This window comes from Apus apus, chromosome 25 (assembly GCF_020740795.1).
Source record: "Apus apus isolate bApuApu2 chromosome 25, bApuApu2.pri.cur, whole genome shotgun sequence".
Taxonomy (NCBI): domain Eukaryota; kingdom Metazoa; phylum Chordata; class Aves; order Apodiformes; family Apodidae; genus Apus; species Apus apus.
This window is the reverse complement of record NC_067306.1, coordinates 4,693,159-4,717,795: the sequence shown is the minus strand read 5'-3', so window position 1 is coordinate 4,717,795 and position 24,637 is coordinate 4,693,159. Positions and strand designations below refer to the sequence as shown.

Here is a 24,637-nt window from a genome sequence, read left to right as displayed (position 1 = left end):
CTCATCCCATCCCTCCCTGCCCTTGTCCCAAGTCCCTCCCCAGCTTTCCTGGAGCCCCTTCAGGCCCTGGAAGGTGCTCTAAGGTCTCCCTGGAGCCTTCTCTTCTCCAGGCTGAACACCCCAACTCTCCCAGCCTGGCTCCAGAGCAGAGCTGCTCCAGCCCTCTCATCACCTTCATAACACTCTCTGCTCCTGTGCAGATGTCTAAGTCCCACAGCTACTCCTGCTGGTGACATCTCCTTCTGCCACCTCCAGCTTTCTCCTGAAAATCAGAGCAATCCTGATCTTCAGGCTCTTGCAGGAAGGGTTGATTCCTTTTCATTTTTCCAGAAGTACTTCAAACATCTGTTGTGCTGCCTAAATAACAACCCTGCAGCTAAGCTGGCTTCCATATATAACTGACCTGGATAAGTTGACAGGAAAACACTTCCCCTCTAAAAACAGCACATATTTGGGGGCTTAATTTAGCACCACTGGCTTTATTGCCCATTTCTTTCTTTTGTTCTTCTGTGTTTGGAGCAAAAGCAAACACTGGCCGTGACACACAGAGGGTTCATTTCCATTCCTCATCAAACACTGCAGAACTTTGGGAAGTGATGTGAAGGCAGAGCTGCACTAATTAGGTGGCATCTCCAGGCTAGGGAGCTCATCATCCCAACTGAGGTCAGACAAGACTTCTTCTTCTTTGAGGTCAAACTGCTCCAAGGACAATTCATTGACCTGGGAAGAGAAACCAAGAGGAAATGTCTTTCTTTACAATGTATTTTGGCTTCATCCCTCTGCACCTGGGAAGTACAATCTTACCACACACAGAAGCTTTTGGTGAGAGGGTGGGGAGAGCCTGGCCCAGGTTGCCCAGGGAAGCTGTGGCTGCCCCATCCCTGGCAGTGTTGAAGGGCAGGTTGGATGGGGCTTGGAGCAACCTGGGCTGGTGGGAGGTGTCCCTGCCCATGCAGGGGTTGGGACTGGGTGAGCTTTAAGGTCCTTTTCAACCCAAACTATTCCATGATTGCCTGGAATTTACTAACTCTGGAACATTTCTGGTTTGGAAAGACTGACTGACATCACAAGGCAATCATAGAATCATGGAATCATGAAGGTTGGAAAAGACCTCTGAGATCATCAAGTCCAACCCTCAACCCAACCCCACCGTGCCCACTAAACCATGTCCTGAAGTGCCACATCCAGATGTTTTTTGGACCCCTCCAGGGATGGGGACTCCCCCCCTGCCCTGGGCAGCCTGGGCCAGGGCCTGACAACTGTTTTCAGGAAGAAATTGTTCCCAAGATCCAATCTGAACCTCCCCTGGCACAACTTGAGGCCATTTCCTCTCATCCTACCACCAGTTACATGGGTAAAGAGATCAATCCCCACCTCAGTACAACCTCCTGCCAGGCAGCTGTGGGGAGCAATAAGGTCTCCCCTCACCCTCCTCTTCTCTAGACTAAACAAAGAGGACACTCAGCAATTCTCCCAAACAAATCCTTCCCAATTCCTGTCTTGCTTCTCTCCCTCCCAGGCTGGCAGGTGCCTTGTGGGGAGAGAGCTGAGTTATCTCCCACAGGCATGGCAGGGGAAGTGAGAGGGCAGGGGAGGTGAGGATGGTTCTTCTGGGAACTAGAGGTTTGAGAAGCTTTCAGTTTGTCTTTGCTGCTCACTTCTCTTCTGGTCACAGCACGTGAGGTCAGTTCTCTGTGGGTTTAACAGAGGCCAGAGAGCAGGGGCTGTACGGAGGGAGAGCAAAGCAGAAGAAATGTCGTATCTGGTGCAGGTTACTTGGCACACCAACACATTCCTGTTCTACTGCTCCTCTTCAGTAAGACAGGAACACCTCACAGTGGCCTTCTGATCACTGAAGGGGCTCCAGGAAAGCTGGGGAGGGACTTGGGAGACAGGGCTCTGGAGCCAGGCTGGGAGAGTTGGGGTGTTCAGCCTGGAGAAGAGAAGGCTCCAGGGAGACCTTAGAGCAGCTTCCAGTGCCTGAAGGGGCTCCAGGAAAGCTGGGGAGGGGTATGGGACAAGGGCAGGGAGGGATGGGATGAGGGGGATGGATGAAAACTGGGAGAGGGAGATTGAGGTGAGACATGAGGAGGAAATTCTTTGCTGTGAGGGTGGTGAGAGCCTGGCCCAGGTTGCCCAGGGAAGCTGTGGCTGCCCCATCCCTGGCAGTGTTGAAGGGCAGGTTGGATGGAGCTTGGAGCAGCCTGGGCTGGTGGGAGGTGTCCCTGCCCATGCAGGGGTGGGACTGGATGATCTTTAAGGTCCCTTCCCACCCAAACCATTCCATGATTCCATGATTCCATGATACAGCCCTGCCTGTGGACACGAGGTGACTCAGTGCCAACGAAGGGAATGATCTGTCACAAGGTTTGTCAGATATTTCCTCCAGGAAAACTGGGGGAGGAGGGAGAGGCTGCTCAGGGCTGAGGCACCATGTGAGCCTGAGGCTGGCTTGTCAGGACATGCCACCAGATCCCACAGCTTCCTCCAGGGATTCCACCAAAGCTTGTCACAACCCTTCCCTCTGGGGTAAGGATATGTCTCTGAAGTGCATTTCTGGATGGGGAGTTTTGTTTGATTTTATTTCTTTTTATCTATTTCTTTTTTACTTGTGTTTATTTAAGAAATCAAATCATTTGATTTAACCTCCTCTGATTTTTCCAGGCTTTCCACTCCCACAGATTCTCTGAAGCACAAGCCTGGGCACTGTCACGTGTCAGACTTGTCAACCTGCACCAGAACAACCCTGGCCCCAAACTCCTCATTTCCCTGTGCCATCTAAAATAGACACTCATTTCTGCACAAAGATACAAAAAAAAACCCCCCAACCCTAGGAGTTTTTAAACCCTAGTGTGCTGTACAACTCCCAAGATGTGGGTAATTCCTGGGATTTGAGTTGATTGCTGCAGAAGAGGAGGGTGTCAGAGGCTGATCAGTTAACAGCTCTATCTCCAGTCCCTAGAGGGAACCCACAGGTCCTAAGCAAAAGCTAAATATTCCCTGGTGTTACCTGAAGAAGCCCCTTCAGCTCCTCTTCTGGTAAAGAGTCTGTGAGCTCCTCCTGGGTGGAATTGTACTCCACAGCCACTTTCCCATTCTCTGAAACAAGCACACAGAAGAAACAACCAGAAACATGGTTGGTTCTGACCCTGGGTATTGACAACAAGCACAGCCTGAGCTCCAGATGGGACAATTCTGCTCCCCAGCTGCTTTCAGAGGGAGTGGTGGGTTGGTCTGAATGACTCTGCTGCTTTCTCTGGCTCCAGTGGCTCTTACTAAATGGCCCCAGAGACCCACTTGTAGAAAGAACACCTGAAAGGATCCAGGGGAAGAACATGGCAGGTGAAAAGGCCCCTCTCTGTAAAATGATGATAGTGACAGTGACCTGATCTCATCAGGGTCTGTCCTGATAAGCACTGAAGTCCTCTGATACCACCTGATAACCCAACAACTGACAGGAGATGGTAGCCACAAAGATTCAACACTGAACACAACAGTGGGGCATGGATGGACCTTTGAATCCCAGACTGGTTTGGGTTGGAAAGGGCCTTAAAGACCATCGAGTTCCACTCCCCCTGCATGGGCAGGGACACCATGGCAGGGTTTGTAGGAAGAGGTGAGGTCACAAGATGCTTGGTAGGAGGCACCTGGTTGGCTTGGAACCAGGACAGGAAAGTGCAAATTGCTGCTGTTCAGTTCCTGTTCCCCCTGGAACCAGAACTTCCTCACATCCCCATTCAGTTCTTCCTGCCAGGGTTTACATTCTTGGAATTTGGCCTTTCAAGAACTTAATAAATCAATCAGACCTCCTGGTGGATTTTCCCTTCACTCACACAGCTCCTGGGGTCACATCATTACAGACCACGACACAGGTTAGATTTTGCCTGAGACCCCAAAAGCCTCCATGAATCCCAAGAAAAGCTCAAAGAATTCATACCAACAGTCACAAAAGTGGTATCATCAGCCCAAACACCCCAGTGTTTAATACCAAAATAGCCCTTACCTAAGATGATGAGGAGGATCTTCTGAAAGGCACTAGACAAAGCCTTCCCCACAGCAAGTTTCTGAGCTCTTCTTGAGGCTGTGACCAGCCCGAGAGGATCTGAAGACAACAGGCAGGATGTTCTTGAGGTGACACTGCACATGGAGCTCAGAAACGTAACCCAACCCCCCAGATCTGCCAGGAAAGCTGCTTGTGTTTTGGGAGTTGAAGCAGCACCCTCAGGGGCTTCGTGTGGCAGCAGCACAGGAGCCTCAGCCCTGCTGGGACCCTGCCTGGGGCTGCAGGCAGCTGAGAGCTCTGCTGGCACCTGAGCTGTGACAGTGGGACAGCCATGGTCACAGCAGGTGTGGCTGTGGTGGGGAATGAGTAACTCTGCAGGTGAGAGGGAGAGAACAGAGGGCAGGGAAGTGATGCTGGTGTGAAGCAGGGAGGGAGGAGACATGCTCAGGATCATAGAATCAGAGGGGTTGGAAGGGACCTCTGAAGATCATCAAGTCCAACCCCCCAGCTGCAGCAGGAACACCTGGGGCAGGTCACACAGGAACGTGTCCAGATGGGTCTTGAAAGTCTCCAGAGAAAGAGACTCCACAGCCTCTCTGGGCAGCCTGTCCCAGGGCTCTGTCACCCTCAGGAAAGAAGTTTCTCCTCATATTGAGGTGGAACTTCCTGTGTTGTCACTTGGTGCCGTTTCCCCTCGTCCTGTCACAGGCACCACTGAACAGAGACTGGCCCATTCCTGACACCCCCCTTCAGCTATTTATAGACATTCATCAGGTCCCCTCTTAGTCTCCTCAAGACTAACCAGCCCCAGGTCTCCCAGCCTTTCCTTGTATGACATGTTCCAGTCCCTTCATCATCCTCATAGCCCCAGCTGGACTCATTCCAGTCAATCCCTGTCCCTCTTGAACTGGGGAGCCCAGAACTGGACACAACACTCCAGACGTGGCCTCACCAGGGCAGAGTAATCCCGTGCTGCAGAGCAGCTCCCAAGGCTCTGCACAGATCCTTGCCTCTAGCTACGTTCAGATACCCTTCCAGAGCCACAAAAGCCAGACTGCCCAGTGCCTGGGAAACCTGCAACCAGAAGGTACCTCCAGTGTCTTCTACTTCTGCCTCGCCGAGGGCAGCTCCCCTGGTGCGGAGCCCGTGGTGGGGCAGGGTCACCTCTGCAGCACACAGGTACTTCACAGGTGGCTTCTGCAAGGGCTCTCCCAGTCCCTCATCCTCACAATCAAAGCCAGACACGTTCTGCAGCTGTCGGGAACACCAACAGGTCATTCATTTTGATTAAAGAGGAAGGGGATGTTACGGCCACCACGCCCGGGTGGCCCCTGCTCCGTGGTGTGACTTGGAGGCAGAAGCAGGTGGAGGAGGCAGAGCAGAGATCTTGACTGTTCTGACCCTATTTTAGAAATATCATAGGTGGCCTGGGCAGGGCTGGGGAAGGGTTGGGCTGGATGATCTTCAAGGTGTTTTCCAACCTAAATGATACTAGGATCTCTGACTGCTGCCAGGCCCTGGCACTGCTTTCATCCCACCCCCTCCATTTTTATTAACACAAGCCCAGCCAGTGCCCTCACCCATCACAACCTTCTCTCCCCAGGCTTTCAAAACGCCCCATTTACGGTCTAAACCACAGCTCCTGCAGCAAGCTAGTACTTGCTGATCTGAGGACATTTCTTCTTATTCCACCATCCACTTTAATGAAGAAGAGGTCAAGCAAGGATGGCAGGTGAATATAAAGGGTCCCTTACTGTGATGATGCGACTGGACCAGCCGTTGAAGCCAAGGTAGTGGTTGGCCAACTCCTGGCACTTGTTGCTGTTGAGAGCAAGAGCTTGTTGCTGAAAACCTTTCTGCTTGGTGCAAACACAAACCTGTCCAGGAAAGAAGAACCCTGGTTAGCCAGGACTTGCTTGGGAGGTTCCCACTGCAGACACACTGAAACCTCCAGGGGAGTCACCTGAAGGTGACCTATGCCCTATGACCACATGGGTGCTTCCGAGATGTGTTAAAATATTTTTTTACCCGAGATCAAGCCCTGCAAATTCTTCTAGAGGAGGGATGTGATGTTCTACTCACTTGGGTCACACCAACCCCAGGCAACGCTCCAGGATTGGGGAAGAGTAGCTGGGAAGTGCCCAGGGGAAAAGGACCTGGGGGTGCTGGTTGACAGCAGCTGGATGTGATCCAGGCTGTGCCCAGGTGGCCAAGAAAGCCACAGCATCCTGGCTGGTACCAGGCGTGGTGTGGCCAGCAGGAGCAGGGCAGGGATCATCCCCTGTGCTGGCACTGGTGGGGCCAGACCTGGAATGCTGGGGTCAGTTCTGGGCCCCTGGGGACAAGAAGGACATGGAGGGGCTGGAGCGTGTCCAGGGAAGGGCAAGGGAGCTGGGGAAGGGGCTGGAGCACAAGGGTGAGGAGGAGCAGCTGAGGGAGCTGGGGGTGTCCAGCCTGGAGACAAGGAGGTGAGGGGAGACCTGCTGGCTCTGCAGCTGCCTGAGAGGAGGTTGGAGCCAGGGGGGTCGGGCTCTGCTCCCCAGGAACAAGTGACAGGAGCAGAGGAACCGGCCTCAAGTTGTGCCAGGGGAGGCTGAGGTTGGAGCTTGGGAACAGTTTCTCCCTGGCAAGGGTTGTCAGGGCCTGGCCCAGGCTGCCCAGGGCAGGGGGGGAGTCCCCATCCCTGGAGGGGTTTCCAAGCCCTGGAGATGGTGCTGAGGGACATGGGGCAGGGGTGGCCTGGGCAGGGCTGGGGGAAGGGTTGGGTTGGATGATCTTGAAGGTCTTCTCCAACCAAAAGGAGTCTATGGCTCTACTGCAGCCAGCCCTGGGGGATGTCCCCACGGTGCTATCTCTCAGCCACAGGCGAGCAGCCTTTCTGCACAAGGAGCATCCCTGAGATCAACGAATATTTCTGCTGGAGGTCACGGGGCCAAGTCCTGGAGCTGCTTCTCTTACCTTCAAGGGAGATTTCTGAAACAGGCTCTGCCCGTGGCAGGCACGCTGGGCTCTGCTGGCATCTCCAGCTGAATAAAACTTGATGATGGCATAAGAGCCAGGCCCAGCCACGGCAGCGTTCCTGTGCGCCCGCACGGAGTAGAGGGGCCCAAACTTGGAAAAGGCTGAAAACAGGGAATGCTGAGGGGGGAGAAACAAAAAAAAAGAGGAAAAAAAGGATCTTTTGAAACATCTATAGGTTCTCCAGGGGCTGAGAAACAGGAGCAGAGAGAGCTACTCACCAGACCTAGTTACCTAGAAAACAAGGAAGGTTTTAGTGCTGTTTAACAGGAATAAACCCTGGAATAATGAGACTGAAGAGGAGTAGTCATAAAAATAAGTTCAACCTGGGTGGACCTCTGGCCCTGAGGACATCTCATCTCCCTTTCTCATCCAGCCTGTGCATGGAAGGAGAGCAAAGCCAGACGTGGGATTTTCTGTCCCCCCACATGCCTCTTGCTCTCGGCCATCCCGCTCCAGGTGGGCACGCTGCTTCACCAGAGCTTTCAGGGAAACATGAGCTGTGTTCTGCAGGCAAAGTCAAGGTGTTTTTATTCCAGCTCTTCCACCTCTCGCTGCTCTCTGCAGTTTTGCTGTGCAAGACAGAACAACCGGCCCTGGGAATGGGGCAGAAATCCCCCCGGGGTGGCCTGACATCCCTTCGGGGCTGCCCTGCATGCAGCACGCCTCAGGGAAACCAAAAAGTGATTAAAACAACACAAAAAAAGAGAAAGGAGCGATTTAAAACTAGATGAAGCCCCAGGTGAAGCCCTTGGCACAGATGGGCCTGAGTTTCAGGGAGGGACACTGAGGGGTCTCAGCCCCAGGGGGATCCCCGTCCTGCTCCCCAAGCCTGGAGGCTCCTGGTGCTGGGAAGGGTTCAGGTTCCCTCTCCTCAATCCCAGGAAAGGTCCAGGTCCTCTCTCCTCATTCCCGGGTATATCCTGGTTCCCTCAAACCCGGGAAAGATCCCAGTTCCCTCTCCTCAATCCCGGGAAAGATCCAGATCCAGGTCCTCTCTCCTCATTCCCGGGTATATCCCGGTTCCCTCATTCCCGGGCAGGATCCAGGTCCCCTCTCCTCAACCCAGGGAAAGATCCAGGTCCTCCCTCCTCATTCCAGCCCCCTCTCCTCATTCCCGGGTATATCCCAGTTCCCTCATTCCCGGGCAGGATCCCGGTTCCCTCTCCTCAGCCCCGGGTATATCCCGGTTCCCTCATTCCTGGGAAAGATCCCGGTTCCCTGTCCTCATTCCCGGGTATATCCCGGTTCCCTCATTCCTGGGAAAGATCCCAGTTCCCCCTCCTCATTCCCGGGCAGGATCCCGCTCCCCCCTCCTCATTCCCGGGCAGGATCCCGCTCCCCCCTCCTCATTCCCGGGTAGGATCCCGGTCCTCTCTCCTCAATCCCGGGCAGGATCCCGGTTCCCTCATTCCCGGGCAGGACCCCGCTCCCCCCTCCTCACCTCCAGCCCCGGCCCCGGCTCCAGCCCCCAGACCAGCACAGCCCGCTCCGCCCCGACGGGCTCCCGGAACCCCAGCACCTCCGCCATCCCGCACCTCGCTCCTCCTCCCTCCCCGCCCTTCCCCTCCCCCGGCTGCCAGGAAAACACCCCCAAACCCCACCCCCATCACCCCCACACCTCCCTCCCCCCAGCCCAAAAACCACAGCCGGGTGGGCAGGCAGCAGGTTTATTCTCCAGTTCTCGTTACAAGGAGCGGGGCGGCCGGGGCGGGTTTTGGGGTGTCCTGGGGTGGGTGGGGGGCATCAGACGGGGCAGTTTCCCTCCCCGTAGCGCCGGCACTTCATCACCTTCAGATAGGTCTCCACCTTGTGCAGGTCCTTCTTGAAGCAGGAGAGCAAGCCGTAGTTCTTCTGCAGGGCATCCTCGGTGCGCGGGTGGAGGTCGAATCTGTCGTAGGTGGGTTTGAGGACCTGGGGACCCCGCGGGCTCCGGTCCTCCAGCTCCTGCCAGGGGAAGGTGTTGGAGATGAGCAGCTTCCAGGAGAGCCCTGGGGGAGGCTCCTGGCCAGCTGGGCTGCCCCTCTTCGCCGTGTTTCAGACACAGGGTGTTTGCAAGAGCGAGCAGTGAGAAGGGAGCAAGAGCGGGCAGGGAGGGGTGTGACTTTTGGGGGTCTTAAGGGGAAAGTTGCAGGGTCTCCCTGGAGCTGTCCTGCCAAGGAGGTAGAGAACCGGGCAAATAAATCCCTCTTCTCCTGCTTCCCCAGTGAGCAAAGCTCTTAATCCAGGCCCGAGGGGTGTGCACCCGGAGCAGAGCCCTGCCCTGCCCTGCCCTCCCGCTGGCACAGGGACAGGCTGGTTTTGGGGAAGTTAAACGGTGTCATGAATGAATAAAATGGGATAATTTGTCTAGTTGCTGTCTGCTGTTCCCCAGTGCCTGGGCACATGCAAGTCATGGGATCGATTTGGCTTGGAAAGGACCTTGAAGATCATCCAGCCCAACCCTTCCCCAGCCCTGCCCAGGCCACCCCTGCCCCATGTCCCTCAGCACCATCTCCAGGGCTTGGAAACCCCTCCAGGGATGGGGACTCCCCCCCCTGCCCTGGGCAGCCTGGGCCAGGCCCTGACAACCCTTGCCAGGGAGAAACTGTTCCCAAGCTCCAACCTCAGCCTCCCCTGGCACAACTTGAGGCCAGTTCCTCTGCTCCTGTCACTTGTTCCTGGGGAGCAGAGCCCGACCCCCCTGGCTCCAACCTCCTTTCCAGGAGTTGAGATCTTCCTCTGTGTGACCTAGATCAAAAACCTTGAAATATCACTGATACATGTACCTACTTATTGCAGCTGAAGTGTCAGGACAGGAGATCTCTGTGTACTCCCAGGGTCTGACTCAGGGTTATTAAGATGCTAGAAGATGTAAATAATTGTCCAGACTCATTTCTTACTGCCACAGGTCTCAGAGCTCTAGCTACATGATGATGCTGACACGTAGACTTAGTTACAGGGTAAGTATAACCAAAAAGGGACCCTGGCAGATAATGAGCAATTTGATTTAAAATAAAGCAAAAAATTACAAGAAACCTGTGACAAAGGTCTCTCCCCAGCCCTCAACTATCTCTGTGCTGCATCCATCTAGGAGAGGAACATCAGAGCACAGACTTCTTGGGGTTGTTTTCATCAAGCCTCGTGGCTCCTTAAAGCCAGGTTACAAACCTTGCAGAATTTCCTCCACTGGCAAGTATTTTGCCTGGAGATGGAGCAAAATTTCTCTTCTTTGTCCAGCAGATTTAACCGATTTGAGGATTCTTTGGTGCTGGGGCTGCAAAGACTCTGGGCCTGTTGTGATCTACCTGGTCCTTGCTGTTCTCCACAGGGTTATGGCAGGGCTAGTAATATTTGTTATGTGTTTTCTTCTACTCTTCAGTAATGATCTCATTATCTTGAGGATGCTACTGGGCTTCAGAGTAGAAACTGGAAGGTTTCCCATGGAACTGGTGGAGGAGCTCAGTGCACTGTATCTAGGAGTTGCTCTGTAATTATGCTGCAACTGCAACTTACCCTCATCAGAGCCTGGATCCCTTCTTCCAGGTCCTTTAGTTTTTCATACACTCTGTCTGAGGTGCCAAAAACCAGGTTGTTTGTGAACACCTTGCTCAGGTATTGCACCGGGGTCAGCCAGGATTGGATCAGCACCAGCGAAAACCGAAGCAGCTCCATGTCCTGGGAGAAAGAAAAAGAAAAGGTCAGGTCAGGGCTGTGCAGGTGAAGTGCCTGGTCAAGCTCCCTGGGTGTCCTGCTCCCTCTGAAGCAGCTGGAGGTGACCCAGAGATGTGCCTCTGCTGCAGCTTCAGCAGATATGGACATGTTTGCACCCTGAGGAGCAACATCCAGCCCCACATCCCACGCACAGCTCAGCTTTTCTTGTCTGTGAGGTAGAGACACGATTGATAACACAGCCCAGAAGTGGCTTTCTCACCTCATGCAGGGTTTAAATAGTGGGAAAAAAAGGGGGAGGAGGAATGAAGCAGTGAAGTGCTCACAAGTGGAAACCCTCTGCTCCTGAAATGAAGCACAGCTGGGCTCTTCAAGCAGGTCTTACCGATTTCTGCTGGGCATCATCCTTCCCTGTGGGAGCAGGGATGGTTTCGGAGTAACAAAATGCCTGGGAATTTTTGTTGGTGTGTCTTTGGTCCTCTGGAATGTAGGTACGTTCCTGTGGAGACATCCCAAAACCTCTCAGACCCTAGACACTTCCCCAAGGTGTCCTGAGGGGTCATTCTTGGCAAGAAATGAAGGGGAGACCCGAGGTGTCCCTGTACAGGGTTGGCAGGATCAGGAGTTTGTGTGTTGGCACAGAAGCTTCTGGACCTAGAGGGTCTTCCTCTCACTAAGGCCAAGTGCTAAGGTGAAGGGAAAAGCCACTTGGACCAGGTTCTCCCAAGGAGGAGGTGAACCCCAAGGAGTAGATGACCCCCAAAACCAAAGTGGCAGCTCATGACAGCTCCTGGCAGCAGCAGAAACTGGGTGGTTTTAAGCACTTGGAACCGGTCAGGGCTGTAGGTGATGGTCACAGGAAAGTCATCTGGGGCATCTCCCAGTGCCTGCCTTCAGAGCCAGGTTTCTCTGCCCGTGTGTGGTAGGTTTGGACACGGGCAGGAATGGCCCTGAGGAGGTGACTGTGCCAGGCCAGAGAGCTGTGAGGAGGAGACAGGGTCCCAGCTGATGGGACTCAACCTCTGCTCTCCTACCCAGACCCTTTCTCCTCATGGAGAGCTGGAGGAGGAGACACCAACAACTGAAAACTCTCTGTTCTAGGAGGTTACAGGGGTGGGAAGCTGTGGCAGGGTCCTGAAACCATCAAGCTGATGAGGAGGAGATGCCCGGAGGCCATGACACTTACGAACTCTTTGTATGTCTCAGCAGCCAGGAGGTGAAGGTGCTGAGCCCTCAGCACCGCGTTGGCAAACAGGTTGGAAAGGGGCATGGCTGGGAAGGTGGCAGCTTCCTGGGGCCACTGCAGTGCCAGGGTGATCACAGCCATGAGGAGAGGAGGAAACCATGACCCTGCAACAACGCCAGGAGGAAAAGTGTTAGCAGTGACTGTGCTGAGCAAGCTGGTGGCACCTGGGAGGGCATTTCCAGCCTCTTCTGTCCGTGCTGGCTGAGGACTCACCATCCTGAACGTCTCTTTGGGCTCTGGGTGAGCTTAGCCCTCCTGAAATCACATTAAACCCTGTCCCCTTTCACTTCATGTGCCCTTACAAGATGCTCCCCGTGTTATAAGCAGTGTCTGGCTGAAGAGTCACTGCTGCTCCATGAAAACCAGAGTGTCCCTGTGTGTTTCCTGCACATGCTGATGTTCCTCTGCAGGCCTTGCCCTGGTGAGGAGAGCCATTTGGACTCTTCACTGCCTGAGCAAGCAGGGGATGGTGGGTACCAGGTGAGGACCTGGGAGGGCCTCACCTCAGCCTGGTTTGACCCTGTGCTGCTGGGTGAAATATCTGCTGCCTTCGCTGGGAGGAGAGCTGATGGTTCTGTGACCAGCTGCTTTTGCTCTCTGGCACATACCTGTAGGCTTTGGTGGTCTTTGTCAAGCCTAGAAGTCTTCAAGCCTCGACATCCATCTCACACAATTGTCCAGCTGTGCTTATGAGGACCACAAAGTTCATCTTAAATACCCTTCAGTGGAGGAACGGCCTAAAGCCTGTAGGACTTGGATATATGCACTAGATACCCTCCTGGTCCCCATCTTAAGCTTGAAATAGAAGTTTTTAACATCCCTGCCAACATTTCTGCTGGTAATAACGATTATAACCTTTGTTCTGCACCTTCTCCACCCTCTCCTTGCCCAGTTTAGCCTAAAGACTAAGTCAGCTCATGGATGAAAGTCCCACTGTAGGGAAAGGAATTCTTTTTCATTGAATTAATGGTAATTTAGGGCTGGTGCTGAGCATGTGTTGCCCACCCGAGTCCCACCCCACCCCATCTCCCACCACCCTGAGCATGCAGCACCACTGACAACCCTGTGAAACCAACAGAAAGGAAAATACCTGGAGCCATTTCTGCCCGGGGGGTTGTCCAGGTGTTGCTTGACAGTGAGTTTCCTCCTTTCATCCAGGCTGGTGGAGCCACCCCTTTTATAGGAAAGGGGTCTGTTTAAAATGGATGTGTGTGTTGATGATCACGACAACATCTCTGTATCTTCTCTGTGCATAAATGCACGAGTGCCCAGAGTGGGGCTACCTAATCATTAGTCATTTATACATAGATGTAAAGGTTGGGGTGGTTGGTTGCCCAGGGATGGAACCAGAGCTGGAAGATTTCGCCACACTCTGCTGTTGGTTGCAAAGCAAGGTTTGATCATCATGGGAAGACCCATCCCAACTCACATCAGTGCTTTTCACGTGGTGGAATTTGCTGCAGGGGGTTGAAAACCCACCTGGTTTCTTGGTCACTTGTGGCCACTCTGGGAGACTTGTGACCCAAAGCAAGTGGGATGTTTTCCTCTTCGTTGTTAGTGGGGACAGAGCTGGGTGGGTGTTGGCAGATGAATCCTGTTTCTTCTTGCCATTTCTACTAACATTTCCCAAGTTCAGCCCATCATTTTGGTGGGCTGGTTTGCCCTAGATGTGACAAAGAGATGGCACAGCCAAGGTGCCTCCTTGGGTGCCAGCCTGTCCAGCTGCAAATCCAGCTGCCAGAGCTCCAGGAGGTTTCTTCTGTCATCAGCTGGGAGAAGATCTGGTCCTGAGCCTCCTGATTCTATGGTTCTATGATTCCTGCTCTTGCCTGAGGTGCAAATGTGAAATATCTCTGGGTTAAGCAGAGAAATGGTGTGGAAGGGAGAGAGAGGGGAGATGGGGAAGAGGAGAAGTCACAGCACAGCTATCCCTGCTTTGGAGCAAACCAAGATGGAACCTGGGATGGGCAGCTCCAGAGGGGGCTTAAAGGACTTTTCCTCCCCATAAGGCACTGATTATCACAGAATCACAGAGTGGTGGGGTTGGAAGGAACCCCTGGAGATCATCCATCCAAGCCCTGCCAGAGCAGGATCCCCTAGAGCAGATCCCACAGGAACACATCCAGGAGGGTGGGAATGTCTCCAGGGATGGAGACTCCACCAGCTCCCTGGGCAGCCTGTCCCAGGGCTCTGCCACCCTCACAGCAAAGAAGTTTGTCCTCATGTTCAGCTTGACCCTCCTGGGCTCCAGTTTGTGCCCATTGCCCCTTGTCCTGTCCCTGGGCACCACTGGGAAGAGTCTGGCCCCATCCTCCTGCCACCCCCTGGAGATATTGATCAGCACTGAGCAGATCCCCCCTCAGCCTCCTCCTCTCCAGGCTCAACAGCCCCAGCTCTCCCAGCCTTTCCTCACAGGCAGATGCTCCAGCCCCCTCAGCATCTCAGTGCCCTGGGCTGGACTCTCTCCAGCAGCTCCTTGTCCTTCTGGAACTGGGCAGCCCAGCACTGGGCCCAGTTCTCCAGCTGGGGCCTCCCCAGGGCAGACTAAGATTGCCCCAAACCACCCCCTTCTGGCCACGTTCTCCAGGGTTCAGGGACCTGCTCGGGGTTGGTGATTTGACTCCCTGGGGCCCTGAGTTGGCTCTGGTTTCCAAGAGGCAGCATCATCCTCGGGGCAGCTGGAGCAGAGGATGCAAGAGCTGGTTAATAACCATGGTGGGGAGAGCAGGTCTGTTCCGAGAAGCCCCCGGGTGTTTGCTCCCTGGGGACGTGGTGGTGGCACCGAGTAAATGTCAATCCCTAGAGGGAAGGGAACAGTGGGTCCTGCAGCTATCAGGTGTTCTGTCACCCAATAGCCAGCAACATCTGGGGGTGGTTTGTTTTTTTTTTCTTATGCTCCAGATCGTGTTTAAATATGTCAATATCTGTCAGAGAGGAGCAGAGCAGCAGCCACCCCAGCCCAGGGCACTGAGATGCTGCCTGGGGCTGTTGAGCCTGGAGAGGAGGAGGCTGAGGGGGGATCTGCTCAGTGCTGATCAATATCTCCAGGGGGTGGCAGGAGGATGGGGCCAGACTCTTCCCAGTGGTGCCCAGTGACAGGACAAGGGGCAATGGGCACAACCTGGAGCCCAGGAGGGTCAAGCTGAACATGAGGACAAACTTCTTTGCTGGGAGGGTGGCAGAGCCCTGGGACAGGCTGCCCAGGGAGCTGGTGGAGTCTCCATCCCTGGAGACATTCCCACCCTCCTGGATGTGTTCCTGTGGGATCTGCTCTAGGGGATCCTGCTCTGGCAGGGCTTGGATGGGTGATCTCCAGGGGTCCCTTCCAACCCCTGACACTCTGTGACTCTGTGTCTGTACCTGGTGATGCTGGGAGACTCCCTGTGAGACCAGGGAGAGCTCTGAGGGCAGCACGTGTCCTCTCAGGCAGTGCCCGTGCAGAGAAGCTGTTGTGAACCTCCTGCAGCCCCATCTCAGCCTCCACCCAAGGCAGCTTTTCCCACCCAGCCTCTCACCCCCCTTCTCCCTCCTCTTTTTGTGTCTCAGATCAGCAGCAGATGCAGCCTGAGCCCTCCAGGGCAGCTCCTGCCCCTGCCAGGGCTGTGACACCTCACCCTGGCGAGAGCTCCCTCCCAACCCCACCACGCTGTGTATCCTTCACCTCTGCTCAGGCACCTCACACCCGAGTCCTGCCCCTCACTCCCTGCTCCTCTGGCTCTCTTTGCGTGGTGCTCAATCCCCGTTTTCCACGTTGCAGCCAAGCCTGGAGATGCCAGGATGACCCAGGCTGTGCCGTGCCCCTCAGGCCAGGTCTGTCCTGCTCCTCTCTGGAGGTGCAGTGAGGCAGGAGCAGCAGGGAACAGGCAGGAGCAGCAGGGAACAGGCAGGAGCAGCAGGGAACAGGCAGAAGCAGCAGGGAACAGGCAGGAGCAGCAGGGAACAGGCAGGAGCAGAAGGGAACAGGCAGGAGCAGCAGGGAACAGGCAAGAGCAGCAGGGAACAGGCAGGAGCAGCAGGGAACAGGCAGGAGCAGCAGGGAACAGGCAGAAGCAGAAAGGAACAGGCAGGAGCAGCAGGGAACAGGCAGGAGCAGCAGGGAACAGGCAGAGTGTGAGCAGGAGCTGGGCTGGGCCAGCACGCCCCACGGGCACGGCTGCAAAAGCAGCTCAGATACCAGCCTGCTGCTTTTCTTGGTTTCCAACACCTGTGTTTGTACCCCAAAGGAGCAGCTCATAAAGCAGCACCAGACTAATTTACAAGTTCCTTTTTGGTTTTCTTCAGAAAGAGGAAAGAAACCAACCCCTCCATTCTCTTCAGGGTGGTCCCGTGTGCACCCACCGTACCCCGAGCATCATCTAAACAAGTGAAGGAACTTTCCGTGCCCTCCCTGGGTCCTCCTGAGCCCCAGCATGGGGTGGGTGTGTGGAGAAGACCTACCCAGGCCCATGGCTGAGCTGTGACCAGTGAATCATAGAATCCCAGACTGGTTTGGGTTGGAAGGGACCTTAAAGATGATCTAGATCCAACCCCCTGCATGGGCAGGGACACCTCCCACCAGCCCAGGCTGCTCCAAGCCCCATCCAACCTGCCCTTCAACACTGCCAGGGATGGGGCAGCCACAGCTTCCCTGGGCAGCCTGGGCCAGGCTCTCACCACCCTCACAGCAAAGAATTTCCTCCTCATGTCTCACCTCAATCTCCCTCTTCTAGTTTTAATCCATTCATTTAATCTTGTCACTTGTGCCCTGTGATAGGTCGAGGGGCAATGGGTTCCAGCTGGAGCCCAGGAGGTTCCACCTCAACATGAGGAAGAACTTCTTTGCTGTGAGGGTGACAGAGCCCTGGGACAGGCTGCCCAGAGAGGTTGTGGAGTCTCCTTCTCTGGAGACTTTCCAGACCTGTCTGGATGCCTTTCTGAGTGCCCTGCCCTAGTTTGGGTCCTGCTCTGGCAGGGGGGTTGGACCTGATGATCTTCAGAGGTGCCTTCCAACCCCTGACACCCTGTGACTGTGTGATTATTTGCTTTTGGCATTTCAAAGGAAGCCAAGCCCCTGGTGTAAAACCAAGCAGCAGAGAGGAACTGGGGTCACTGAAGCTGCTTGTGACCTCAGGGGGTCCTCTCCAGGTGCAAGCAGCAAAAGCTCCTCATTTTTTTATCCTTTGGTTGGGGCAGTGGAGGGAGTTTTCTACACGGAGCTGAGAAAGCAGCTGGGAACTGGGAAGGCTGGAAAACTTGCCTTCCTCTTCCATTTAATAACTGGAAACAAGGCACGGGGGGAGGTGAGCTCTGCTAGTCCTGGAGTCCTGGCAGATGTGGAAGGTGGGAACAGTCAGGTCACTTCTCCTGCTCTGAATGCTCCTTTCTTCAATTAATCAATGTTATAAGGAAGACGTGTTTAAGTAACATTTACACACGTGTGTGCAAATAGTTTGGGATGACTTGGCTTAACTATTAAAAATCGACCTTAACAAACTGGTTTTGTGCTGTTTAGGTGGAACTGGAGTTCTCCATGGAGGTGGGTTCCTGTGAAGCAAGAGCCCTCCTGTTCCCTGCTGAAAAGCCCAGTTTGCTCATGGTTTCACCCTCCCTTTTCTGCTGGTTGTTTTGGGAAGTGGAGCAGCCCTGTCTGTTCCTTGGGGCTTGAAATCAGAGACTGGTTTGGGTGGGAAGGGACCTTAAAGATCATCTAGATCCAACCCCCCTGCCTGGGCAGGGACACCTCCCACCAGCCCAGGCTGCTCCAAGCCCCATCCAACCTGCCCTTCAACACTGCCAGGGATGGGGCAGCCACAGCTTCCCTGGGCAACCTGGGCCAGGCTCTCACCACCCTCACAGCAAAGAATTTCCTCCTCATGTCTCACCTCAATCTCCCTCTTCCAGTTTTCATCCATCCCCCTCATCCCATCCCTCCCTGCCCTTGTCCCAAGCCCCTCCCCAGCTTTCCTGGAGCCCCTTCAGGCACTGGAAGGTGCTCTCAGGTCTCCCTGGAGCCTTCTCTTCTCCAGGCTGAACAACCTACAGGGTCACAGGGGCCCTGGGCTCTCTGAGGTGGGACAGACTTTCAGCCCCACAATCCTTGTCCCACCTTGTCCCACCAAACCCACCAAACCCAGCGTGTTGAGCTGGCCAGGCTTCCAGGAGAGCCCATGGTTCCTCACAGCTTTACATCCCTGCCTGAGCTTGGGGCCCTGACGAGGTGAAGTTTGGTTTCTAGCTAATCTGGACTCATGAAAAGCTGCTCCTTATTCCAGGACATCCCACCAACCCTGGCATCTAGGTTATGGGACACCCTTGGATTAAGCATGGCTGGATTTAGGTTGGAGCTTGGGAACAGTTTCTCTCTGGCAAGGGTTGTCAGGGCCTGGCCCAGGCTGCCCAGGGCAGGAGGGGAGTCCCCATCCCTGGAGGGGTTTCCAAGCCCTGGAGATGGTGCTGAGGGACGTGGGGCAGGGGTGGCCTGGGCAGGGCTGGGGGAAGGGTTGGGCTTGATCTTCTCCAGCCAAAAGGATTCTATGATTCTGTGATTCTAGGATGGAGCAGAATGTGAATTCACCCATTACCTTTATTAGGACTTCAGAAAGCAGTTAGACATTGGTGTCCCACAATTTACATCTTTCCCAGAGGTTCTGAGGTCACAAGTGTCCCTCACCAAGGGGACATCCCCGTGACATGGATCAGCTCTTGCCTGGGGAGGAGCAAGACTTGTGCAAGATCCTCTGGGGAAGAGCTGTCTCCCCAGCTTTTTCTGTAGTCTTTGGGGAGCAAGAGGTGCTTTTGGAGGATCTTCCATCTCAGACAACTGCCAGCTTGACCTGCTGGACACATCCATGGCTGGAGAGCTAAACAGTGGCCCAAAATCCACTTCTTGTAGCACCCACGTGGTGTTGCTCACCTTGGCTCTTCTGCCAGGGCTGCAGTGGGGTCTTGCAGCCCAGGAGGGTCCTTGCAGCATGGAGAGGGTTCATGCCTGGTCCTGTCCTTCCCAGGGATGGTGGGGCTGGAGGAGACCCACCACCTGCCCTGGTGCTTCCATTGCATTAACCACGCAGGAGCTGAGCACCCTGGTGTGGGGCTGCCCGGGGATTTGGGGCCAGTTTGGTGCTGGGGGGTCTGCAGGTGGCTCCTAATTTCTAGGTAGGCTTCAGGGGTCCATCAGCAGGGTGGTGAGGGTGACAGCTGGGGCAGGGCAGCCTTGGTGGGCACAGCTTGGACATGGCAAAGCCAGCAGCCAAGGGCAGCAGGACCTGAGCTCCACGTGAGGCTGCTGGAGGTGGCCCAGGATCCATCAGAGCCATGGTCCATGGCAGGAGCCAGGGTGCTGGCAGGGAGCCCTGCCAGCCTGGTGGTGGGTGCAGGGCCCCTCACTCCTCTCCTGGATGTTCCCCCACTGTCCACTTGGCCTTCATGTCCCGGAAAGGAGTGATGTCCTCATAGGTGGCCATCTGATCCACCTCCAGGCCCTGCGCCGAGAAGGAGGAGGTTGAGGCATGGGAAGGGGTCCGTGGATTTGGCCACAGTGCATCCCCCACTGGGGACCCTCCCACGGGTCCCATCTCCAGGCTGTCCCCAGAGACTGGGGCAGCTTCTGAGAGGGGAGGAGGAGGAGATGGATGCTGGATGTGCTCAGAGCTTGGTTTGGTTTTACCAGCAGCTCTTTATGGTTGATGTGCAACCAGCACCCGGGAGGAAGGTGCCCTGGTGGTGCCTGGAGACCCTCAGCAAGGACCCAACCAGGTTGGTTCAGGCTCAGGTGGACATTACAAAGGTATTTCTAGAAGAAATGCAGCATTACCTCATAGGTGTGGTCGTCCTCTGGGCTTTGCTTGTCTTCACTCTATGGAGAGGAGAGTCACAGGTTGGGTGTCACCAGCACCCATCAGGATCCTCTGCCCCCTGTCCCCATCCTTGTCCCCCCAGGTCACAGGCAAATCCAGGCAGTCCCCACACCCCACTTGAGATGCTCAGGTCCCACATCAGCCACCACAGTCCAGTGGAACAGCCCCAAACCCTGTCCCTGCCTGTCCCCATCCCTACAGTGTCCTGCTGGGATGCAGGACACCACTGTGACCAGCCCACTGGTGAAGCTGGGGACATCCCTGCTGCTGGAGACACTGCCACTTACTTTATCTAGGAAGACGAGTGTGGGGACGCTGATGAAGATGACCAGCAGGATGGACTGGATGATGATGATGGCATCTTTCAGGGTGTTCCTGTTCTTGATCTGCTGGATGTTGCTGTCACCTGGGAGAAGCAGCACGGGAAGAGCCTCAGGTCCCCCCTCTGTGCCAGACCCCGAGGAATGGGGACAGGCTCAGCATGGCCACAGGTCTGTGTGTCAGCAAGAGTGGATGGAAGGGACCAGGGTGACATGTCCTGCCCCTTGGGAGAGACCAGGGCATTGCAAACTGCCCCTGGGGTTGGCATCAGGGACCAGCTTTGGGATGAGATGCTTGGGCAGGACCCACCACTGGCTGATGGAGGTGGTTCTGCAGGATGGATGTGCCAGGGCAAACTGGGGGGTTGTCCTGCTGCTTGGCAGTGAGCAAAGAAACCTCTGCTGTGCCGTGGAGCATCTACTGATGTGTCTGAAGGTGTCATGGACAAGGGGTCACGGATTAAAACTGGAAGAGGGGAAGTTTAGGTGAGACATGAGGAGGAAATTCTTTGGTGTGAGGGTGGTGAGAGCCTGGCCCAGGTTGCCCAGGGAAGCTGTGGCTGCCCCATCCCTGGCAGTGTTGAAGGGCAGGTTGGATGGGGCTTGGAGCAGCCTGGGCTGGTGGGAGGTGTCCCTGCCCATGCAGGGGGTTGGATCTGGATGATCTTTAAGTTCCCTTCAACCCAAACCGTTCTATGACTCTCCGGTCCCACCAGCACGGGGAGAGGTGGGTGCGTAGGAGCACAATGTGGGGTTCCCGTGGAGGGGTTGAGGCTGAGAGAAGGAGAAGCAGCATCTCCTGGGTGCAGGGAGGCTGGGGAGGTCCCACTCACCCACGACCCTGAGCTCTGTGGGGCACGAGTGCAGCTGCTGCTTCTGCCCCGAGCGGTACTTGCTGCCGCAGAAGTAGATGCCGCTGTCCCTGTAGTTGACCCTGAAGATGGTGAAGTTAATCAGGTTGTCTTTCCTCTCAATGCTGTAGCGGGAGGTGTCGAAGTCCAGCTCAAGGAGGACGTGGCTGTCCTTCTTCATCCTGTACCACCGCATGCCCTGGGGGTCCTGGGAGTAGCAGATGAAGTGGACGGGCGTGTTCTTCTTGGCCGCCACGTAGCGTGGCAGCTGGTGCACCACGGGGCACCCACCACCTGCCAGGGACAAGGGTGGTGATGCTGAGCAAGGACCTGGCACCTGAGGAGCATCAGAAAAAAAGCCACTCCCTCAAGACCCCCCCGCCCCCTTCCCCCCAGCATCTCCCAAGTCAAGACCTTTCCACTTCCATGGGTTATTTGGCTTCTGATCATTCAGGTTTGCTTTGGGGAACCTTCTGGGGGTAGAAATCAAGAGACTTTTGGTCCAGACATGCTTTTAGTGGACACCCCAGTCTTCTCTGGGAATGGCTTCACTTGGATTCTTTTTACTGCTCCCACCTCTCTCTGTTTGTTAGTCCCAGCTCCCAGATTCCAGCCTGTCCTGGCACGAACCAGGGAGCCTGTGTCCTCATCCACCTTCTCTCACACCTCAACATCTCTCACATTGTCCTGTATTTTGCTTTTTTGCCCACGTTTTTGGCCCCAGAGTTGGTGAGTTGGGGTTGCAGCCCTCATGCTTAACACCCCGTGGGTGGGGATGGCACAAGGCCCAGTTCCAGGGCATGGCTGGTCCATCCAGATCCAGAGGAAACGTGTGTGTGTTCTTTGGAAAGACAAAACGGAGCCAGCTTTGGAGAGGGAGAGGAAGATGGAGGGCTGGGGAAATGCCATGGAGGAGGTCACCCCTATGTGGTGGGGAAGGGCTGTGGGTGGTGGAACATCTCCAGCACCTTCATGGTACAGCCAAGGGGTTGGGAGGGACCCTGGGGACACATGTAGGGAAGAGCCAAATGGGTGGGATTGGTTACCTGTGCTGTTCCCGGTGCTGTTGGTTTCTGCTGAGATCCCACCTGCAAGACAGGAGAGGGGCCTTGAGAGTGGCCAAGAGCTCGTGTAGGACAAGCCTCTTTGGACAAGCCTGTGGAGAACCAATCCATGTAGGACAATACTCTGTAGGACAAACCCATGAAGGACAAGCCCATGTAGGTCAAACTCTTGTAGGACAAACCCCTGTAGGACAAACCCATGTGGGGCAAACCTGTGTAGGACAAGTCCATGTAAGACAAACCCATGTAGGACAAGCCCATGTAGGATGTCCCCCATGAGATGGAGCAGACTGTGTGTCCTTTGTGCCCACCCAGTTTGGGAAGGGGTGCTTGGGAGCAACAACCAGAGCCCCACTCCGAGGACACGGAGCAGTGGAGAGTTGGGTGCAAACCCTTCCATTTCCATCCCAACTCTTGACTTTCCTCGAAGCTGCTTTCTGGTTGACATCCCAGTGAAACCTGCTGTTAACCACCCCCACCCCAGCTGGTGTCCTTCAGGCAGGGTCAGAGCCCTCCCACCCTTGATTTACACTTTCCATTTTCTGGGCCTATAGGGAGGGACTTTGGACAAGAGCAGGGAGGGATGAGACAAGGGATGATGGTTTTAGGCTGGAAGAGGGAGATGGAGGTGAGACATGAGGAGGAGATTCTTCCCTGTGAGGGTGGTGAGAGCCTGGCCCAGGTTGCCCAGGGAAGCTGTGGCTGCCCCATCCCTGGCAGTGTTGAAGGGCAGGTTGGATGGGGCTTGGAGCAGCCTGGGCTGGTGGGAGGTGTCCCTGCCCATGCAGGGGGTTGGATCTAGATGATCTTTAATGTCCCTTCCAACCCAAACCATTCCATGATTCTATGACTCTATGAAACACTTCCTGCTGGGGCTTCCCTGGGCTTGGAGCCCAGCGCTGGCCAGGGAGGTTCTCAAACCCCAGGACCACCCATTGCCCTGGAAAAAAGGGGTGGATGGAGCCAGGGGACCTGCCATGCAGTGCAGGAAGTGGGGTGAGCTGGGGACCCCCCAGCACCCATGGGTGCCCCTGTGCCTCGGTTCCTCTTGCTGCAGCTGGGCAGGAAGCCCCAGCCCTGTTTACTGCCCCGCTTCAGTGCCCAGCTCCAGCCACTGGTGAATATTTGCCAAACCCCTCCAGGGGGTGTGGAGGAGAAGCTGGCAGGGTGGTGGGGGCTGCACCCCCTCCCAGCACCTTGAGGCAGCTGCAAAACTCCCCCCCTGAGAAGAAGGAGGAAGGTTCAGTTCCTCAGCCTGAGCTTTGCCCTGAGTCTTGCTGCCCTCCTGCAGACCTAACTGCCCTGACAGCAGCTCTGCTGGCACCTCCTGGCTCCCCACCCTGCCCCAGAGTCTCCTGTAGGTCTGTGCTGCCCTGGTCACCTCCAGCATCTACATCTCCTCTGCCAAACTCTCCCTTCCAGCCTCATTTTGTTTTTTTAGCAAGATGGGGAGATGTGCTTTGGGTCCATGTCCCTGCTGGCTGAGGTCCTGCCAGCCAGCCAGGACACAGGGCTTTGCTCTCTCTGTTTTATTGGTGTTTCTAAACATAGACCAGGCTGGTCCCTCACCCTGAAAGCCCTCACACCCCTCAAAGCCAAGGTTTTTAATGCAGTCATGGGTGGGCTGAGCTGCCCCTGTCCCCCCTCGAAGCCTCTATGAGAGCCAGGATGAAACCTTGTGACCTCGAACTCATGCTGGACTCGGGAGGCCACCCAGCAGAAACCATCAAACCCCAGACTGGTGTGGGTGGGAAGGGATCTTAAAGATCATCTCGATCCAACCCCCTGCATGGGCAGGGACACCTCCCACCAGCCCAGGCTGCTCCAAGCCCCATCCAACCTGCCCTTCAACACTGCCAGGGATGGGGCAGCCACAGCTTCCCTGGGCAACCTGGGCCAGGCTCTCACCACCCTCACAGCAAAGAATTTGTCCTCATGTCTCACCTCGATCTCCTTTCTTCCAGCTTAAAACCATCCCCCCCTTGTCCCATCACTCCAAACCCTTGTAAACCCTTTAAGTGTTCTTTCTCCCAGGGGCACAAGGTTCCCCAGCCCAGGGTGGGTGCCCTGGGTGCAGCTGCTGCTTCTTTGTGGGGAAGCCAGAAGGAGCAGCCCAGGGGGGTTCACACAGAGCCCACAAATCACCCCAAAAAGCTTTTTCCTCCCATTTTTCCTCCACTCCCAGGCACCCGACCCCACGGAGCAGAGGAGCATGGCTCGGCTGTGTCCTCAGCGACCTGCTGGCCCTGTCCTCAGGCTTCTGAGAGCAAGAAATGCTAAAAAAAACCCAACCCAAACATCCTTTCTTTCCTGCCACCTGCAGCCGCAGCCGGACCCGCTGGGGCTGCGCTCCCGGGGAGGCTCAGCCCGGGTCTCCCATCTCTGCTCCTCTCCCCGCACCCAGGGCTGGTTTTCCTGCCCCAAGCAGGTCTGGAAGCAGCCAAGTTTTCCACCTGAGATGCTCGAACTCAGCCCTGGGTCAGTTCCCTGCGGGCTGGTGGGCTTTGGTTCCCCCCGGGGCGCAGCGCGTCGCCCGGTGCTGCCTCTGGTTGCTCTGGGCAGAGCCCGGGTTTGTCACCTACCTGTCACCAGGGCCACCAGCCAGAGGTTGGCCTGAAGCAGCCAGAGCCTCCTGCAGGGATCAGCCAT

General features: G+C 55.5%; 3 protein-coding genes across 4 annotated transcripts; all 3 read right to left on the bottom strand.

The window, feature by feature from the left end:
• Positions 1-450: 450 nt before the first annotated feature.
• RDM1 (RAD52 motif containing 1) lies at positions 451-8,558 on the bottom strand. Of its 2 annotated transcripts, XM_051640447.1 has the most exons (8): positions 8,466-8,548; positions 7,348-7,593; positions 6,962-7,141; positions 5,758-5,880; positions 5,095-5,257; positions 4,004-4,102; positions 3,011-3,099; positions 451-720 (listed from the first exon to the last, which is right to left on the bottom strand). In XM_051640447.1, exons 2-8 carry the CDS (start codon positions 7,378-7,380, stop codon positions 616-618), a joined length of 792 nt encoding a protein of 263 aa, XP_051496407.1. In that variant the 5' UTR covers positions 7,381-7,593; positions 8,466-8,548; the 3' UTR covers positions 451-615. The 2 variants fall into 2 exon arrangements, with proteins under 2 accessions (XP_051496407.1, XP_051496406.1); XM_051640446.1 differs by lacking the exon at positions 7,348-7,593 and having other exon boundaries at positions 8,466-8,558.
• A 117-nt stretch (positions 8,559-8,675) lies between these two features.
• On the bottom strand, positions 8,676-13,064 carry LOC127394468 (somatotropin). Its single transcript, XM_051640472.1, has 5 exons — positions 13,009-13,064; positions 11,859-12,022; positions 11,058-11,171; positions 10,517-10,678; positions 8,676-8,968 (listed from the first exon to the last, which is right to left on the bottom strand). The coding sequence occupies exons 1-5, from the start codon at positions 13,016-13,018 to the stop codon at positions 8,768-8,770; spliced, it is 651 nt and encodes a 216-aa protein (XP_051496432.1). The 5' UTR covers positions 13,019-13,064; the 3' UTR covers positions 8,676-8,767.
• A 6,215-nt stretch (positions 13,065-19,279) lies between these two features.
• CD79B (CD79b molecule) lies at positions 19,280-24,637 on the bottom strand. Its single transcript, XM_051640471.1, has 6 exons — positions 24,571-24,637; positions 21,971-22,012; positions 20,907-21,218; positions 20,041-20,159; positions 19,711-19,752; positions 19,280-19,378 (listed from the first exon to the last, which is right to left on the bottom strand). The coding sequence occupies exons 1-6, from the start codon at positions 24,635-24,637 to the stop codon at positions 19,280-19,282; spliced, it is 681 nt and encodes a 226-aa protein (XP_051496431.1).

Excerpts from the sequence above, each read along its gene's own strand:
- RDM1 (XM_051640446.1), bottom strand. The coding sequence starts at position 8,552 with ATGGCGGAGGTGCTGGGGTTCCGGGAGCCCGTCGGGGCGGAGCGGGCT. Across the intron at positions 4,103-5,094 it reads AGAAGTAGAAGACACTGGAG|ATCCTCTCGGGCTGGTCACA; the intron begins GTACCTTCTGGT and ends TGTTGTCTTCAG. Across the intron at positions 3,100-4,003 it reads GATCCTCCTCATCATCTTAG|AGAATGGGAAAGTGGCTGTG; the intron begins GTAAGGGCTATT and ends TGCTTGTTTCAG.
- LOC127394468 (XM_051640472.1), bottom strand. Across the intron at positions 11,172-11,858 it reads CTGAGACATACAAAGAGTTC|GAACGTACCTACATTCCAGA; the intron begins GTAAGTGTCATG and ends ATGTCTCCACAG. Across the intron at positions 10,679-11,057 it reads ATGATGCCCAGCAGAAATCG|GACATGGAGCTGCTTCGGTT; the intron begins GTAAGACCTGCT and ends TCTTTCTCCCAG.
- CD79B (XM_051640471.1), bottom strand. The coding sequence starts at position 24,637 with ATGGCTGATCCCTGCAGGAGGCTCTGGCTGCTTCAGGCCAACCTCTGG. Across the intron at positions 21,219-21,970 it reads CAGCACCGGGAACAGCACAG|GTGGTGGGTGCCCCGTGGTG; the intron begins GTAACCAATCCC and ends TGTCCCTGGCAG. Across the intron at positions 19,753-20,040 it reads CACTCGTCTTCCTAGATAAA|AGTGAAGACAAGCAAAGCCC; the intron begins GTAAGTGGCAGT and ends TCCTCTCCATAG.